This window comes from Choloepus didactylus, chromosome 8 (assembly GCF_015220235.1).
Source record: "Choloepus didactylus isolate mChoDid1 chromosome 8, mChoDid1.pri, whole genome shotgun sequence".
In the NCBI taxonomy this organism is placed as follows: Eukaryota; Metazoa; Chordata; class Mammalia; order Pilosa; family Megalonychidae; genus Choloepus; species Choloepus didactylus.
Genome location: NC_051314.1, coordinates 95,831,658 through 95,849,299, shown reverse-complemented (window position 1 = coordinate 95,849,299; position 17,642 = coordinate 95,831,658). Strand labels below are relative to the sequence as shown.

Below are 17,642 nucleotides of genomic sequence, written 5' to 3'. Positions count from 1 at the left end.
AGCTTTCAGTTATGGATTTTGAGTAAGAACAAGTGGTTTCATCTTTAATATCATGCTTGTGATCAGACATCACTGATTCCTTAATACATGCCTTTTTTTTTCAGAAACAACAAACTTGTTTCTCTTTGCTACTTTTTTAAAAAGAGAAGAGTACATTTTATAGTTTATCTAAATTTTATAGCCCCATTTGTAAATTTCTTAAACATATTTTGCAATATAATGTATAGGCAGTTATTTATTTGATAATTTTATCAATTGTGTTTCTACTTGTACCTCATAATTATGAGTTCAAATTGCTGTTTTCAGAGGATAACATAGACTAGGCATTTAAGAGTATATATTGAATGAATAAATGAACCATCCTGCTTTGCAAATTGAAATAGATCATCATTTTCACAATTACACAGGAAATACCATGCTAAAGAAAGACAGTTAATTTGAAATATTTTGGCTCCCAAAATCGAATCCTTTATTTAATTGAATGAATAATATTCTCTGCATCGATGCTAATTGTTTTCAAAATGCATATTATAAACATGTACCATATACTGCAGTTACGAAGTTCTTTTATATTCTTCAACTCCTACATTAACTTAATTTTCATTTAAGGTAATGAGGTTTAAAAAAAAGTCATGTTTAATTTTCCCAATAAATCACCATGCAATTTTTGCCTCCTGCATTGCAGATGTTACCCAAGGAAACCATCTTAGGGGTGTTGGCCATATGCTATGTTTAGATCAGGATGGCAGTGACCTATTTCCTCCTTATGTTTAGTATTTCAAAAACTTAGCAACTAACGATGACTGTGCTTCTGTTTCTAAAACAGCCCTCATTTATTATGAAAAGTTAGAAGACGTTTCATCATATCATTTTCCCCTCTTTTTCCCTAATGAATATTTTTAGAAATGCTAGTTAGGTGTTTGACATTTAGTTGCCATTGGCATTTTTAAGAGTCTTTTAAAATCCATGTTAAGGAAGACTAATCTAACGTGCTATGAGGTAAAATAACATTTAAAATTATATATTACCATAGGATTTTGATCATTTTCCCTAAGTAAGTTTGAAAAAATAATTGGTTTCTTGGCTAAAAATCTCTTACTTGAACCACATTGGCTGTATGTTTGTGGTTTAAAAACTAGTAATTAGGCAAATTGCACCTGGAAATGTGTAACGATCAGTCATGACTGTTCTTTTGCAGTTTAGAATTGATCTTTGGGATTTTATACTTGAGCAAGTGTTCAGTCTCCCCTGTGAATAGCCATGGTCAGGGCTATGTTTCCAAATCTGTCACAGAGTGAAGCTCAATTATGTTTTCAAAACTAAGACTAGATATCAAACCAACTGTTTAGTGGGGCTGGAAATTCTATTTTTTTTCTTTAACTTTATACCTCCTTCTTACTTACTGCCTCTTTTTAGAAGTGAAATATTTTGTAAATAATACTTGGGAGACAGTTAATATCACCTTGTGCATGCCCTTTCCTAATCGCTTTTTATACGTACTCAAAAATGTGAAGTAAATGGATAATCTTGTCATAAATGCTGGACTCATTCATTAAAGATGTCATTTTGATTTATGACTCTTTGCTGTTAAGTAAGTTAAAATTCAGTGTCAAATCCCCCAGCTAAGAAGGAGAGTTGCATACATAGGGAGCATTAGCAACACTACGGCAAGTAAATTGTCCTTAATCCAACTTAAGTTTGTCTTTTACATCCTTCTTTCTGCTAATGATCATGTTCTTTACAGAATAATCAGGAAGAAACATCAACTGAAGGAATTTATGTTTCAAAAATATTGGAAAATGGACCTGCTGACAGGGCAGATGGCCTGGAGATACATGACAAAATCATTGAGGTAACAAAATAGTAAAATATGACCCATGGAAGAAATATTTGGGCATTTAAAATTTCCAAGCATTATTTTACCTTGGTGTGGTTATTAAAATATGTACCTAGCTAGTGGTAGAGACATTACTATTTTTTTTTTCCTTATAAAACTGTACAGTTCTGTGATGATTCTATATCCATTATTAGAGATTGGGATAAAAGTAAATGACTTGACATTTTCAAATGTGTTGAATGTTTTTGTTTTAATAAATTGTCTCTCCCTTTGAACTATGAGAATAGTTGTGTTATTAGTAAGGGATTCATTTTTTGCAGCATTTAAGAAAAGGGTGATAAATTTCTGAAAAAAATTTTTGATCAGGAGATAATTCTGTGTTTTAAAGTTATGATTGGTATACTGCATGTGGAGTTTGAAATTATTTATAGAATGCCTTTTATCATTTCTGGTTTACTATGGTTACCTTGTTTGTGTTTGTTATTTAACTGAAAGCAAAAGGGAAGCAACGTTTTATTTCCTATTGAGAAAAGTGGTGGGAACTACTTATTTGCTTTAATGTGCACTGTAGCTGTATTGTTGTATTTGGAAATGGCAAAGTAAACACCTATAAAGTAGTGATAGGAGGCTATGATAAACGAATTTTGGGTCACTGCCATTTGCCACCTGTCTTTTTCACATTTTATTATCTGGTTAATATAGTATTATTTAGTGTAAACTAAAACTGTTAGGTTGCTTTTGTTGGTGCATTTATTTCCAATGAACTAGTAAAATTACAAATAGAAATTTGGAAGCTTTATTTGGCTCCATCATTCTTTAGAAAAATTCTGTTTATTTTCGATTATATACTTAAAAATGTTATCTTTCTGAATGTTTATGTAAACTGTCTGAATGAAGGAGTTTTTGTTAAACTTTGAATAAAGTTTTAGGTCTTTCTTCAGCATTGTGCATTAGATAAATTTTAATAATTTTACCTATGATAAATGTAAGAAGTATAGAAGAATTTTCTTCTTTGGGAAAAAGGAAACATATGTTTTGAAATTTGCGAACAAGGTACTTTTGGGGAAGAGGGGGTGTTAGTTCCCTTTGGCTGAAAAGCTGGTTTTTATCTAAAGAGGCCTCTTGTATCAAGATTTTCTCCTTCAGGTTGTGTAGCCAAGAAAGTACAGACCTACTTTCACTGGTGCTATCCAGTTTGTCTTGACAATTTGCCTCGGGGAAACACTTACATGCTGCAGTTTCTGTAGTTAGAATTTTTCTATTTCTACCCACGGTTGTGCAGTATGATTTAAAGGGCAATATAATTTAAGCAAAAAGAAGTTTTCCTTCTTACTCTGTGCCTTATCTCTAAAGCATTTTTTCCGGTTAAATGGAAAATAAATGTATACATTTGATACTGTTAGAAGGGCTGATGGAAATGAATACATATATTCAATTATACACATACACACATAACAGAAACAATGTTATGTATGCTTCATGAATGTTGCTTTAGAAGGAAGGAAGAATTTAACTCTTATATTGTGATATAAGCACTTTAGTTAAATACACATGGCTTTATTAATGTAAAGAAGTACTTTATAAAAAACTATGGTGATAAATCAAGTGCTCTATTTATTAAATAAACTTATTTAATACATCTATTAAATACTGTTACTAATATTATGTTATACTAACCTTATTTAAATCTTAAGATACAAAAAGAAATCAACCATGGCAATCCAAATTAGGATTTATAAGTAGCTGCAGTATTATTACTTACCTTGATTTACATACATTAGCAATTAATGAGAAAGGCTTGAAATTTACCTCAGTGACATAAATTTATCAATATTACTCCAGAGTACACTGATAATATGTATTTTTTGTTATAGTTCTATAATGGATCAATGTGACCACATTTACAGTTAGGAAATGACTTGGATATGCATATTTATGGAATGCTGTCTAAGTAGTATGAAATAGATTGAAGTTTATTGGAAATAAATCTTCCATATTTAGTTGTTCAGTGATGCCATAAGCTTTTTAGAGTGAGTAGATATTTGTGTGACTTGACTTGATATCTATTAAAATAAGTAAGTAGTAGTGTGTTCCTTTACATCTATGTATGTTGTAAAATATCCCTGTGTGTCAATTAAGGTTAGAAATGTTTGATGATTGTCAGTTATTTCAGCTCATCTGCCATTATGATACCAATCAACTTTTTTTTTTTTTTTTTTTCTCATTTTATTTATTTTTATTTTATTAATTTATTTTTATTGAAGGAGATCTAAGTTTACAGAAAAATTATGCAGAAATACACAGTTCCCATATAACCCCCTTACACACTTTCCCTATTATTAACACTTTGTATAAATGTGGTATCTTTGTTACAATTGATGAAACATGTTATTATAACTATTAACCATAGTCCATAGATTACATTCAGGTTCATTGTTTGTGCTGTACAGTCCTATGTTTATGAAATTTTTATTCTAGTCACATATTTACAAACTAAAACATTCCCATTTAACTGCATTCAAATACATAATATGAATTACCAAAACTTTTCCATCACCCCAAAACTATGTACCAATTAAGTATTAACTCCCCATTCGCTACCCCCACCCCGACACCTGATAACCTGCATTCTAGTTTCTGACTTTATGAATTTGCTTATTCTAAGTATCTCATATCAGTGGGATTATACAATATTTTCCCTTTTGCGTCTGGTTTATTTCACTAGGCACTATGTCTTCAAAGTTCATCTATATAGTCTAGTATGTCAGAAATTTGTTCCTTGAAAACAACGCCAAGTAATATTCCATTGTATGTTTATACCACTTTTTGTTTATCCACTCATCTGTTAATGGACACTTGGGTTGCTTCCATCTTTTGGCAATTGTGAATAATGCCACTTTAACATTAGCACACAACTATCTGTTAGAGTCTTTACTTTCAAATCTTCAGGGAATATACCTAGAAGTAGGATTATGGGTGATAATGATAATTCTTTACCTAATTCTCTGAGTGAATGCTAAACTGTTTTTCACAAAAGCTGCAGCACTTTACATTCCCAGCAATAATGGATGTGTGCTCTTATTTCTCCACATTCTCTCCAACACTTACTATTTTCCATTTTTTTCATAGTAGCCATTCTAGTAGGTATGAAATAGTATCTCATGTTGCTTTTCATTTGCATTTACCTAGTAAGTAAATGGTTTTGAGCATCTTTTCATTTGCTTACTGGCTATTTGTTTATCTTCTTTGGAGAACTATCTATTGAAGTCTTTTGCCTATTTTTTTTTTTTTTAATCATCATTTTATTGAGATATATTCACATACCACGCAGTCATACAAAACAAATTGTACTTTCGATTGTTTACAGTACCATTACATAGTTGTACATTCATCACCTAAATCAATCCCTGACACCTTCATTAGCACACACACAAAAATAACAAGAATAATAATTAGAGTGAAAAAGAGCAATTGAAGTAAAAAAGAACACTGGGTACCTTTGTCTGTTTGTTTCCTTCCCCTACTTTTCTACACATCCATCCATAAACTAGACAAAGTGGTGTTTGGTCCTTATGGCTTTCCCAATCCCATTGTCACCCCTCATAAGCTACATTTTTATACAACTGTCTTCGAGATTCATGGGTTCTGGGTTGTAGTTTGATAGTTTCAGGTATCCACCACCAGCTACCCCAATTCTTTAGAACCTAAAAAGGGTTGTCTAAAGTGTGCATAAGAGTGCCCACCAGAGTGACCTCTCGGCTCCTTTTGGAATCTCTCTGCCACTGAAGCTTATTTCATTTCCTTTCACATCCCCCTTTTGGTCAAGAAGATGTTCTCCGTCCCACGGTGCCAGGTCTACATTCCTCCCTGGGAGTCATATTCCACGTTGCCAGGGAGATTCACTTCCCTGGGTGTCTGATCCCACGTAGGGGGGAGGGCAGTGATTTCACCTTTCAAGTTGGCTTAGCCAGAGAGAGAGGGCCACATCTGAGCAACAAAGAGGCATTCAGGAGGAGACTCTTAGGCACAAATACAGGGAGGCCTAGCCTCTCCTTTGCAGCAACCGTCTTCCCAAGGGTAAAACTTATGGTAGAGGGCTCAACCCATCAAACCACCAGTCCCCTATGTCTGTGGTCATGTTAGCAACCATGGTGGTGGGGTAGGCGAATACCCCTGCATTCTCCACCGGCTCCTCAAGGGGGCACTACATCTTTTTTTTTTTTTTTTTTCCCCTTGTTTGTCTTTTTCTTTTTCTTTTTTTTTTTTTTTTTTAACTTTCCCTTCTTTTTTCAAATCACCTGTATGAAAAAAAAAGTTAAAAAGAAAACAAACATACAATAAAAGAGCATTTCAAAGAGACCATAGCAAGGGAGTAAGAAAAAGACAACTAACCTAAGATAACTGCTTAACTTCCAACATGTTCCTACTTTACCCCAAGAAAGTTACATAATATAGCAACATTTCAGTGAACTTGTTCCTACTACAACCATCAGAAATTAACAGACCATAGTCATTTCTGGGCATCCCCAGAACGTTAAATAGCTTATCTGTTCTTCTTGGATTATTGTTCCCCCTTCCTTAATTGCTCTCTACTGCTAGTTCCCCTACATTCTACATTATAAACCATTTGTTTTACATTTTTCAAAGTTCACATTAGTGGTAGCATATAATATTTCTCTTTTTGTGCCTGGCTTATTTCGCTCAGCATTATGTCTTCAAGGTTCATCCATGTTGTCATATGTTTCACCAGATCGTTCCTTCTTACTGCCGCGTAGTATTCCATCGTGTGTATATACCACATTTTATTTATCCACTCATCTGTTGAAGGACATTTGGGTTGTTTCCATCTCTTGGCAATTGTGAATAATGCTGCTATGAACATTGGCGTGCAGATATCTGTTCGTGTCACTGCTTTCCGATCTTCCGGGTATATACCGAGGAGTGCAATCGCTGGATCGAATGGTAGCTCTATATCTAGTTTTCTAAGGAACTGCCAGACTGACTTCCAGAGTGGCTGAACCATTATACAGTCCCACCAACAATGAATAAGAGTTCCAATTTCTCCACATCCCCTCCAGCATTTGTAGTTTCCTGTTTGTTTAATGGCAGCCATTCTAACCGGTGTTAGATGGTATCTCATTGTGGTCTTAATTTGCATCTCTCTAATAGCTAGTGAAGCTGAACATTTTTTCATGTGTTTCTTGGCCATTTGTATTTCCTCTTCAGAGAACTGTCTTTTCATATCTTTTGCCCATTTTATAATTGGGCTGTCTGTACTATTGTCATTGAGTTGTAGGATTTCTTTGTATATGCAAGATATCAGTCTTTTGTCAGATACATGGTTTCCAAAAATTTTTTCCCATTGAGTTGGCTGCCTCTTTACCTTTTTGAGAAATTCCTTTGAGGTGCAGAAACTTCTAAGCTTGAGGAGTTCCCATTTATCTATTTTCTCTTTTGTTGCTTGTGCTTTGGGTGTAAAGTCTAGGAAGTGGCCTCCTAATACAAGGTCTTGAAGATGTTTCCCTACATTATCTTCTAGGAGTTTTATGGTACTTTCTTTTATATTGAGATCTTTGGTCCATTTTGAGTTAATTTTTGTGTAGGGGGTGAGGTAGGGGTCCTCTTTCATTCTTTTGGATATGGATATCCAACTCTCCCAGCCCCATTTGTTGAAAAGACCATTATGGCTCAGTTCGGTGACTTTGGGGGCCTTATCAAAGATCAGTCGGCCATAGATCTGAGGGTCTATCTCTGAATTCTCAATTCGATTCCATTGATCTATATGTCTATCTTTGTGCCAGTACCATGCTGTTTTGGCAACTGTGGCTTTATAATAAGCTTCAAAGTCAGGGAGTGTAAGTCCTCCCACTTCGTTTTTCTTTTTTAGAGTGTCTTTAGCAATTCGAGGCATCTTCCCTTTCCAAATAAATTTGATAACTAGCTTTTCCAAGTCTGCAAAGTAGGTTGTTGGAATTTTGATTGGGATTGCATTGAACCTGTAGATGAGTTTGGGTAGAATTGACATCTTAATGACATTTAGCCTTCCTATCCATGAACATGGAATATTTTTCCATCTTTTAAGGTCCCCTTCTATTTCTTTTAGTAGAGTTATGTAGTTTTCTTTGTATAGGTCTTTTACATCTTTGGTTAAGTTGATTCCTAGGTACTTGATTTTTTTAGTTGCTATTGAAAATGGTATCTTTTTCTTGAGTGTCTCTTCAGTTTGTTCATTTCTAGCATATAGAAACATTACTGACTTATGTGCATTAATCTTGTATCCCGCTACTTTGCTAAATTTGTTTATTAGCTCTAGTAGGTGTATCGTTGATTTCTCAGGGTTTTCTAGATATAAGATCATATCATCTGCAAACAATGACAGTTTTACTTCTTCTTTTCCAATTTGGATGCCTTTTATTTCTTTGTCTTGCCGGATTGCCCTGGCTAGCACTTCCAGCACAATGTTGAATAACGGTGGTGACAGCGGGCATCCTTGTCTTGTTCCTGATCTTAGAGGGAAGGCTTTCAGTCTCTCACCATTGAGTACTATGCTGGCTGTGGGTTTTTCATATATGCTCTTTATCATGTTGAGGAAGTTTCCTTCAATTCCTACCTTTTGAAGTGTTTTTATCAAAAAGGGATGTTGGATTTTGTCAAATGCTTTTTCAGCATCTATTGAGATGATCAATTGATTTTTCCCTTTCGAGTTTTTAATGTGTTGTAATACATTGATTGTTTTTCTGATGTTGAACCATCCTTGCATGCCTGGAATGAACCCCACTTGGTCATGGTGTATGATTTTTTTAATGTGTCTTTGGATTCTATTTGCAAGTATTTTGTTGAGGATTTTTGCATCTATATTCATTAGGGAGATTGGCCGGTAGTTTTCCTTTTTTGTAGCATCTTTGCCTGGTTTTGGTATTAGATTGATGTTAGCTTCATAAAATGAGTTAGGTAGTGTTCCATTTTTTTCAATGTTTTGAAAGAGTTTGAGTAAGATTGGTGTCAGTTCTTTCTGGAAAGTTTGGTAGAATTCCCCTGTGAAGCCATCTGGCCCTGGGCATTTATTTGTGGGAAGATTTTTGATGACTGATTGGATCTCTTTGCTTGTGATGGGTTGGTTGAGGTCTTCTATTTCTTCTCTGGTCAGTCTAGGTTGTTCATATGTTTCCAGGAAATTGTCCATTTCTTCTACATTATCCAGTTTGTTGCCATACAGTTGTTCATAATATCCTCTTATAATTTTTTTAATTTCTTCAGGATCTGCAGTTATGTCACCTTTTTCATTCATTATTTTGTTTATATGGGTCTTCTCTCTTTTTGATTTTGTCAGTCTAGCTAGGGGCTTGTCAATCTTGTTGATCTTCTCAAAGAACCAACTTTTGGTGATATTTATCCTTTCTATTGTTTTTTTGTTCTCTCTGTCATTTATTTCTGCTTTAATCCTTGTTATTTCTTTTCTTGTACTTGGTTTAGGATTGGTTTGCTGTTCATTTTCTAGCTTCTTCAGTTGATCCATTAGTTCTTTGATTTTGGCTCTTTCTTCCTTTTTAATATATGCGTTTAGTGCTATAAATTTCCCCCTTAGCACTGCTTTTGCTGCATCCCATAGGTTTTGGTATGTTGTGTTCTCATTTTCATTCGTCTCTATATATTTAGCAATTTCTCTTGCTATTTCTTCTTTAACCCACTGATTGTTTAGGAGTGTGTTGTTTAACCTCCAGGTATTTGTGAATTTTCTAAGTCTCTGATGGTTATTGACTTCTAATTGTATTCCATTGTGGTCAGAGAATGTGCTTTGAATAATTTCAATCTTTTTAAATTTATTGAGGCTTGTTTTATGTCCCAGCATATGATCTATTCTGGAGAAAGTTCCGTGAGCACTAGAAAAGTATGTGTATCCTGGTGATTTGGGATGTAATGTCCTGTAGATGTCTGTTAAATCTAATTCATTTATCAGATTGTTTAGGTTTTCAATTTCCTTATTGGTCTTCTGTCTGGTTGATCTATCTATAGGAGAGAGTAATGTGTTGAAGTCCCCCACAATTATTGTGGAAACATCAATTGCTTCCTTTAGTTTTGCCAATGTTTCTCTCATGTATTTTGTGGCACCTTGATTGGGTGCATAGACATTTACGATTGTTATTTCTTCTTGCTGAATTGCCCCTTTTATTAGTATGTAGTGGCCTTCTTTGTCTCTCAAAACATCCCTGCATTTGAAGTCTATTTTATCTGAGATTAATATTGCTACACCTGCTTTCTTTTGGCTGTAGCTTGCATGAAATATTTTTTTCCATCCTTTCACTTTCAATTTCTTTGTGTCCCTGTGTCTAAGATGAGTCTCTTGTATGCAACATATTGATGGTTCATTTTTTTTGATCCATTCTGCGAATCTATATCTTTTAATTGGGGAGTTTAATCCATTTACATTCAACGTTAAAACCGTGAAGGCATTTCTTGAATCGGCCATCTTATCCTTTGGATTATGTTTGCCATATTTTTCCCTCTCTCTATTAATATCCTTTATTGTACCCATACCGAATCTCTTTAGTACTGAACCTTTCTCCAAGTCTCTCTGTCCTGTCTTTGTTTCTCTGTCTGTAGGGCTCCCTTTAGTATCTCCAGTAGGGCAGGTCTCTTGTTAGCAAATTCTCTCAGCATTTCTTTGTCTGTGAAAAATTTAAGCTCTCCCTCAAATTTGAAGGAGAGCTTTGCTGGATAAAGTATTCTTGGCTGGAAATTCCTCTCTCTCAGAATTTTAAATATATCGTGCCACTGCTTTCTTGCCTCCATGGTGGCTGCTGAGTAGTCACTACTTAGTCTTATGCTGTTTCCTTTGTATGTGGTGAATTGCTTTTCTCTTGCTGCTTTCAGAACTTGCTCCTTCTCTTCTATGTTTGACAGTGTGATCAGTATATGTCTCGGAGTGGGTTTTTTTGGATTTATTCTATTTGGAGTTCGCTGAGCATTTATGATTTGTGTATTTATGTTGTTTAGAAGATTTGGGAAGTTTTCCCCAACAATTTCTTTGAATACTCTTCCTAGACCTTTACCCTTTTCTTCCCCTTCTGGGACACCAATGAGTCTTATATTTGGACGTTTCATATTATCTATCATATCCCTGAGGTCCATTTCGAGTTTTTCAATTTTTTTCCCCATTCTTTCTTTTATGCTTTCATTTTCCATTCTGTCATCTTCCAGGTCACTGATTCGTTGTTCAACTTCCTCTAGTCTTGTACTATGAGTGTCCAGAATCTTTTTAATTTGGTCAACAGTTTCTTTAATTTCCATAAGATCATCCATTTTTTTATTTAGTCTTGCAATGTCTTCTTTATGCTCTTCTAGGGTCTTCTTGATTTCCTTCATATCCCGTACTAGGGTCTCATTGTTCATCTTTAGTTCTTTGAGTAGCTGCTCTAGGTGTGTCTCTTCTGGTCTTTTGATTTGGGTGCTTGGGCTTGGGTTATCCATATCGTCTGGTTTTTTCATATGCTTTATAATTTTCTGTTGTTTTTGGCCTCGTGGCATTTGCTGACCTTGATAGGGTTCTTTTAGGGTTTGTAGACCAGTTGAAGTCCTTATCTCTAATTTATCAGATCTACAGCTTCGTGGAGTACACTTTCTCTAACTAACCAGCAGGTGGCGTCCACGAGCCACCTGTTCTCCTCAAGCCAGATCTCCCCTGCTTAGCCTTTTTGGTGAGTGGGGGAGTGAGTCTTGTGGGGCCCAATTGGTGTCCCAAGCTTGCGTGTGTAGTTGGTGTTGCCTGCCCTGTATGTGGGGCGTGTTTCTGGGCAGTCGGGGAGGGGGGGTGGCCCTAACAATCAAATCTCCCTGATGATCCTAGAGTTTTAAAGCTACTGCAATAGTCTAATCCTTCAGTTCAGTCCTGCCACAGTTTGTCTCTGCCACTGACCCACAAGTCTTTGGTATTGGCGTATGGCTCCTGAGACTTGCAAGTGGGCCCCTCTTCCAGGCTGTGCACCCCGGGTCCTCTGTTGAGGGATGACTGTGCTATGTCGCAGGTGAGTGCCGTCCCCCCAGGGCAGTTCTGGGCTGCTGGGCTGTGTTGGGAGGCTCCCAGTCTGCTCAAATGATGGCTGAATGGGGCTCTGTTAATTCACACTGCTCCCCCTTCCCAGCTCTGGGACATTCAGCTGAGGTTGCAGGGAAGGCTAATGTCCACGCCCAGTTTTGTGGTGTGTGCCTGTTATTTGAAGCACTTCCGTCACACTGGGTTGTCTGGGGCAGCTCTGGGCTATGGGGCTGGCGATGGGCAGGAGTGTTTCCTGTCCACCAGGATGGTGGCTGTGAGCGGACACCCCCCTTTTCTTGGGAAGTTGTGTTGTTTAGTGAATTTTCTCAGCCACTGGATTATTGCCTTTTGTCTCAGAGCTCTCTTAGTTCTGCTCTTGACTTGACGTGCCCAAATTTCAATTCTTTGAAGCTTTCTGTATTGAGCTTCTTAGAGTAATTGTTTTAGAAAAAGCAAAAAGGATTTAAAAAAAAAAAAAAAAAAAAAAAAACGGCCCTCCTCAGAGATCTAATGGGTTATTGAAATGCTAATAGACAAAGCAACCAGGGCCATTAAGGAAAGGTGCCCAGGGCAGAGAGATCAGCCTTGCTTCGGGATTTGCATATGCGCCTCAAGGCCTGATCTCCGCCCTTCCCCTTTCTGTGTTCACCAGAACTCCAAAAATCCTCTGCTTTTACTTTGGAGCTTCTCGTGTTGTTTTCCTTCTATGCCCGTCTCCTCTCTGCTGGGCTGGCTGCTCTCAGAGTCTCTGGTGTCTGGCCTCAGTCTATCTATGGTTGGAGTTTGAATCAGTAGAATGAGTTTCCGATAAGAGCAGCCACTGCAATTCTCCCTTCTCCTTCCTGGAGCTGACAGCCCCTCCTCCCCCGGGACTGAGCCTGGCAGGGAGGGGCGCGGGTCCCCTGGCCGCAAAAACTTACAGATTTCGCTGATCTCAGCAGTTCCACGTTTTCATGAGTGTTGTATGAAGTATGCCCAAAGACAGATTGCTCTGTGGTGTCCAGTCCACGCAGTTCCTGGCTTTTTACCTACTTTCCTGGAGGAGTAACTAAAACATACAGCTCACCAGTCTGCCATCTTGCCCCGCCTCCCCAATCAACTTTAAACAGTTTATAGCTAGTAGGAAAATGACAAAGATATATATTGGTCAAAAACGTGCAGATAGAAAACATTTTTAAAATCAAGTGATTTCTTTTTTAGCTTTTTTTGCTCAATGATTTGTTAATTGAACCAATGACTTAAAACTCCCCCAACCTGACACATTACTAAGTACTTTAAGTTTAGTGACATGTGACTGCAATAAAAATGGAAACCATAAAGAGTGAATTTTTTACTTACAGTCGGGATATACTCTCAAAATATTTTGTCTAGTTAGCTTAAAGTACACATTACAACACATTTATTAATTGTTCTTATAAAATAAAATTTTCTTAAATCATTCATTTAAATAAGAAACTAGGTATGTTAAAGGTTTGGTTCCATTAATGGCTAAAGAGATTTTACTAACTCTAATTAAAATACTAAATGTAATAATTTTGCCAAAGTTTACCAAAACCCAACTCCAAATGTGTTATTTTGAAGTGTCACCGGAGACTCCTTAAAAGGGGGAAGAAATTATTAAAGGCATTTTGAAACAGAGCAGGAATTCATTAGAACAGGGATTCACCAGAGTGTGGATCTGAGTAAAAGCATCTTTTGTGTGCTGTTTGTACCCTTTCAAGACTCCAAGGAACCATGGAAGGTCGGATACTATTGGAGATGGGTTCCACCCCCGAAGAGGGCAATACCATTATTGCAGTTTGCTTAGGCTATCATCGTGTTAGGGTACCTGAGGGGTACAAGGGAGGGGGTTGAGAATCAAAATTCACCACTGCCGTCAGTCTCTATTCCTCTATTATTATGTCTGTGATGCTATCAGTAGGTGACAAAAGCATAACCTCAAAGTGAAGAAGTGAATAGAAGGGAGGATGGTCATCTGTGGCTCACTGCTCATGCTTTCTTCTCCCAGCCCTCCCCCGTCTCCCAGTAATGCTGTGTGCTACAGGCAGTGGTCATGCCCCCTTCTCTCAACTGCTGCACCCCAGGGAGGAGGAGTGGAAGTCTATGGGGTCTGTGAGAAGAACAGTTTGGAACAGAGAGCAGAATTTTCTCTAGTGTATATATTAAGGTCTTTTGGATTTATTTAGCTTGAAATTCATAATGGAATGCAGCAAAAAAGGAGGATTTCTTTTACTTTAGAAACAGTTCCCACACCATGCAGGGTCAGTGTAGCAGTTTTTCTGTAAAGTGTTGAGTTTAGTACTAGCAGAGAAAACTTTACAAAGGCAGAGTCTCAACAGGAAGTTTTTAACTAGTGCCAAACTGTCAGCTACACATTCTTTTAGTTCTGTAATGGTATGCCTTCTGCATTCGCTGTCAAGCACTGCTGAAGTAAAAATCTTTACTAGTTGTATTTATTTGGCTAAGGCTATGCATAGTTAGGTTACAGTTGTTAAAGCAGGGAATTTAAATGTAGATCAGAGCTAAAGTTAGGAATGTTGTTGAATCAGATCTACACTGTGCTATATCTGGATGTGCCTGATGGCACAATCCAAATTACTAACTCATAAAGCAGCAGCACTAATTTGTTTATGCCTAAGAATCATTTACAAGTTTTGTAGGTCACCTATAAATCTCATGGGCAAATAGTTTCTTAAAATTGCTGTTTACTTCTAACAAGTCACTGAACTCTTCAATAAATAATCATCCCACATTTTTAGACTGTATTTTAACTCTTCAAAATAACATAGACTTGTTGAAAGAATTAGGAAATGCCTCAAAGCAATCATGTTAGGGCAATCGTAATTGTAATTAAATGCTCTTTAAATTGAGTGTAGTTTTAACGTCATGATATAATTATCATTATATAGTTTTATTTTAATATATCTTGCAAAGTGATGTGGTACAGTGGGAAGAGCATGGTTCTGAAGTCGAGGAAACCTGGCCAGAATCTCTGTCCTGACTCTTAATACTTGTGTACTTAACAGTTGTGCTTGTTTCTCTGCCATTCATAGTTATTATGTATACAAAGTACCTGGAACCCGGCAGTTCTGGGAGCACACTATTGTGAGCCTGATGTTTTTCCTTTAGGTTATGCAGGGTCCTCCAGACCGTTGTGTTGGGGTTGGGGGATCTTTCCTTCTATTTCCCTTCCTGAGAGAATCTAAGTCAAGCTCTCATAAGTTCCCTCATTCCTTTTCCCATAGACCCAAGAGTTTGGGTGAGTAGATGGTAGGTAGTTCTGATTTGTGGATTTTCACATATTCACATGGACACTCAGAGGCAAGAAGGGCTGTGGTGAAAACTTTGTGCACTTATGCTCTAATTCAGTCATTCAACCAATATTTACTAATTGCCTTCCAGGTACTGTGCTGCGTGCTCTGTGTTATGGAAATAAAGAGCAGTAAGACCCAATCTCTGCCTTCTCATGGTGTAGGGGTCATGTTTTCTACCTACACAAGGCCTTCGTACAAAGCTCGTCCTTCTTGTTGTTAACAATGTAAATGGACATTACTGTCTGGTCTTGAAGGACAGTCCAGCATTGTTCTAGTTTTCCTGTTCTCCTAGAAGTAGTTCAGTTCATTTTCAGAAATTATGACATGGGATTAGTAATAAAGTAGAATCTGTGGATGTGTGACAGCAACTCGGTTTTGGGAAAGGACACAGGCTTTGGACTTGGGTCTTGGCCTTGAATTTGTGCTAGGTGATATTGGGAAGAGTTCTTAACTTCTCTTGTTCTCAGCTTCATGTCTGTAAAAATGAGGGGGATAATAGCTTGTCTATCTAGATGACCATAATGTTTTGCCAGCCCACTGAATTTCCATTATCAATAAATATTGTTTTACTTTGAATCACAAGAGAAGGGCTGAAAAGGGCTTTATACCATTGAACTTCAGTGTGTTAAGCACTGTTAAATTCATTTTTTTTATTTGATTGGTGCCTATGATTTTTTTTTTTTTTGATTCATTTTAAATTTATGGCATGAACCAGGTTTGATTTTGTGTGCCAAGCTTCTGAGAAAGGAAACAGGGCCCTCACATATGAGTGTGCAGTTTTTATAGCTGCGTAACTGGATATCATGTCCCAGTCAGAAGGTCTGTCATTCCCAGTCTCCTCAGCAAAACCAACGCAACAACAACAACGAAAAACTCAGCACCTATAATATTTATAATATTATTGAGATTGATTTATAAATGAGATCCAGAATTAATTTAGATGAAATTTCAAAGTGGGCCCTATCTTACTAGACCTTGCCCTCTTTTTTCCCTTTAGTCCTTGGAGTCTTCTGGCCTCTCCTTTCTCACTTTCCTAGTTCTCTTTAGGAAAGAATGCACTTCAATTCACTTACACCAATAGGTATTTGCGTGGTAAGAGTCTGCCCCCCTTCAGGATATCTGAACTTCAATGCGTTAATGAGTCTCAAGCTTTTATCATTTTCACCTGGGCTAGCACAGCAGCTTTTTGATTAAATTTCCTCTCCCTCTTTGCCATTTGCAACTCAACTTGCCTACTAATGTCCGAGTTACCATTTTCTTGCTGTTTTGCTTGAAGTCCTTCCCTAGCGTTCTGTTGTCAATAGGATAAAGTGCAAATTTATTAGTGAAGTAAAAATGGCTCTTGAAAACCTTTACTTTTTTATACTCCAAGTTTCCCATAGTTACATGTAACCACTCCCCTTCCATGTCACAAGGCCTCTCTGCCTTTATCCATGTCTTCTTTCTACTGAGTATTCTCTCCCCACTCCCAACATCTCATCTCTAGCTGACAAACTCCTGGTTATTCTCAAAAATCCTGTACCCCCTGGAGCCCTTTGCAATCCATCAAGCAGAATTAGCCCCTTATCCTTATTGCCATAGATTTTTATACCTGTCACTTTTATAGTGCTTTCCATATGCTATGCTGTATGTTTATTTTTTGGTGTGCATTTCCTCCACAAAAATGAGTTTCTAAAGAGTGTTTTTAATATTTTATTGAAGTCAATATCCTTAGTACTCTTCTTGCCCTTAGCATTTGCCTGGCAAACTCCAGTCTTTCTGTTAATTTTCTTTGAAGGATGGAATGAATGAATGGATGAACCTTGAGCTCAAGATTTTAGGCAATGTGGTCTGGATCCAAGAGGTCTTCAGTGTCTCTAAAGTCTTTCCAGGTTATCCCCACCAAGCTAGCCCTGTCACATCCCATTCTGTCTTGTTGTATCTTTATCACAAGGGCAATCAGAAGTTGAAAGGCTACTGTTAAGATCTCAAGTTTCAAGATTCCTAAGATGTACTGACAATGGATTGAAGCACTTGTACCGTTCTACTCTTTGTTGTAGCCCATAAAACAAGAAAGAAGCCAAGTCTACAAATGCAACATTTCAAATTCTATTTAAGTGTTTGATTTGGATCTGAGTACGTGTGTTTGTCTTCATCCTAATACAGAGTTTTAGTAATTGAACTTGAAGAAAACTGGTAAAGCTGACTAAGCTTGCATGCTTGCCTGAAAAGCAGATTTTTAGAAAATGGCAGTGGACCAAATGTGAAATTGAACAGCATATGATTAACCACAGAGAAACTAAAAAGATGAAAGATATTTTCAATGTTTGCAAGCCTCTTGAATGGTTTGGTGAAAAGACAGGATAAGAAGCTTCCTAGGGCACTAGGAGTGGCCAGAGAGGCTCTTTGAAGTTCTCCTGATGAGAAATGGTTGGAAAAAGTAACAGTAGCCCCAGCTGTGAGGTATTCATTTTGTCAA

The 17,642-nt window shown here is 37.0% G+C and overlaps 1 protein-coding gene across 1 annotated transcript in view; it reads left to right on the top strand.

Moving 5' to 3' along the window:
- PDZRN4 (PDZ domain containing ring finger 4) overlaps positions 1 to 17,642 on the top strand; it is a 408,504-nt gene that overhangs the window by 3,182 nt on the left and 387,680 nt on the right. Inside the window, exon 3 of the mRNA XM_037846352.1 lies at positions 1,745 to 1,852. Coding sequence (XP_037702280.1) covers positions 1,745 to 1,852 — 108 coding nt within the window. The remainder of the gene's footprint in view (positions 1 to 1,744; positions 1,853 to 17,642) is intronic.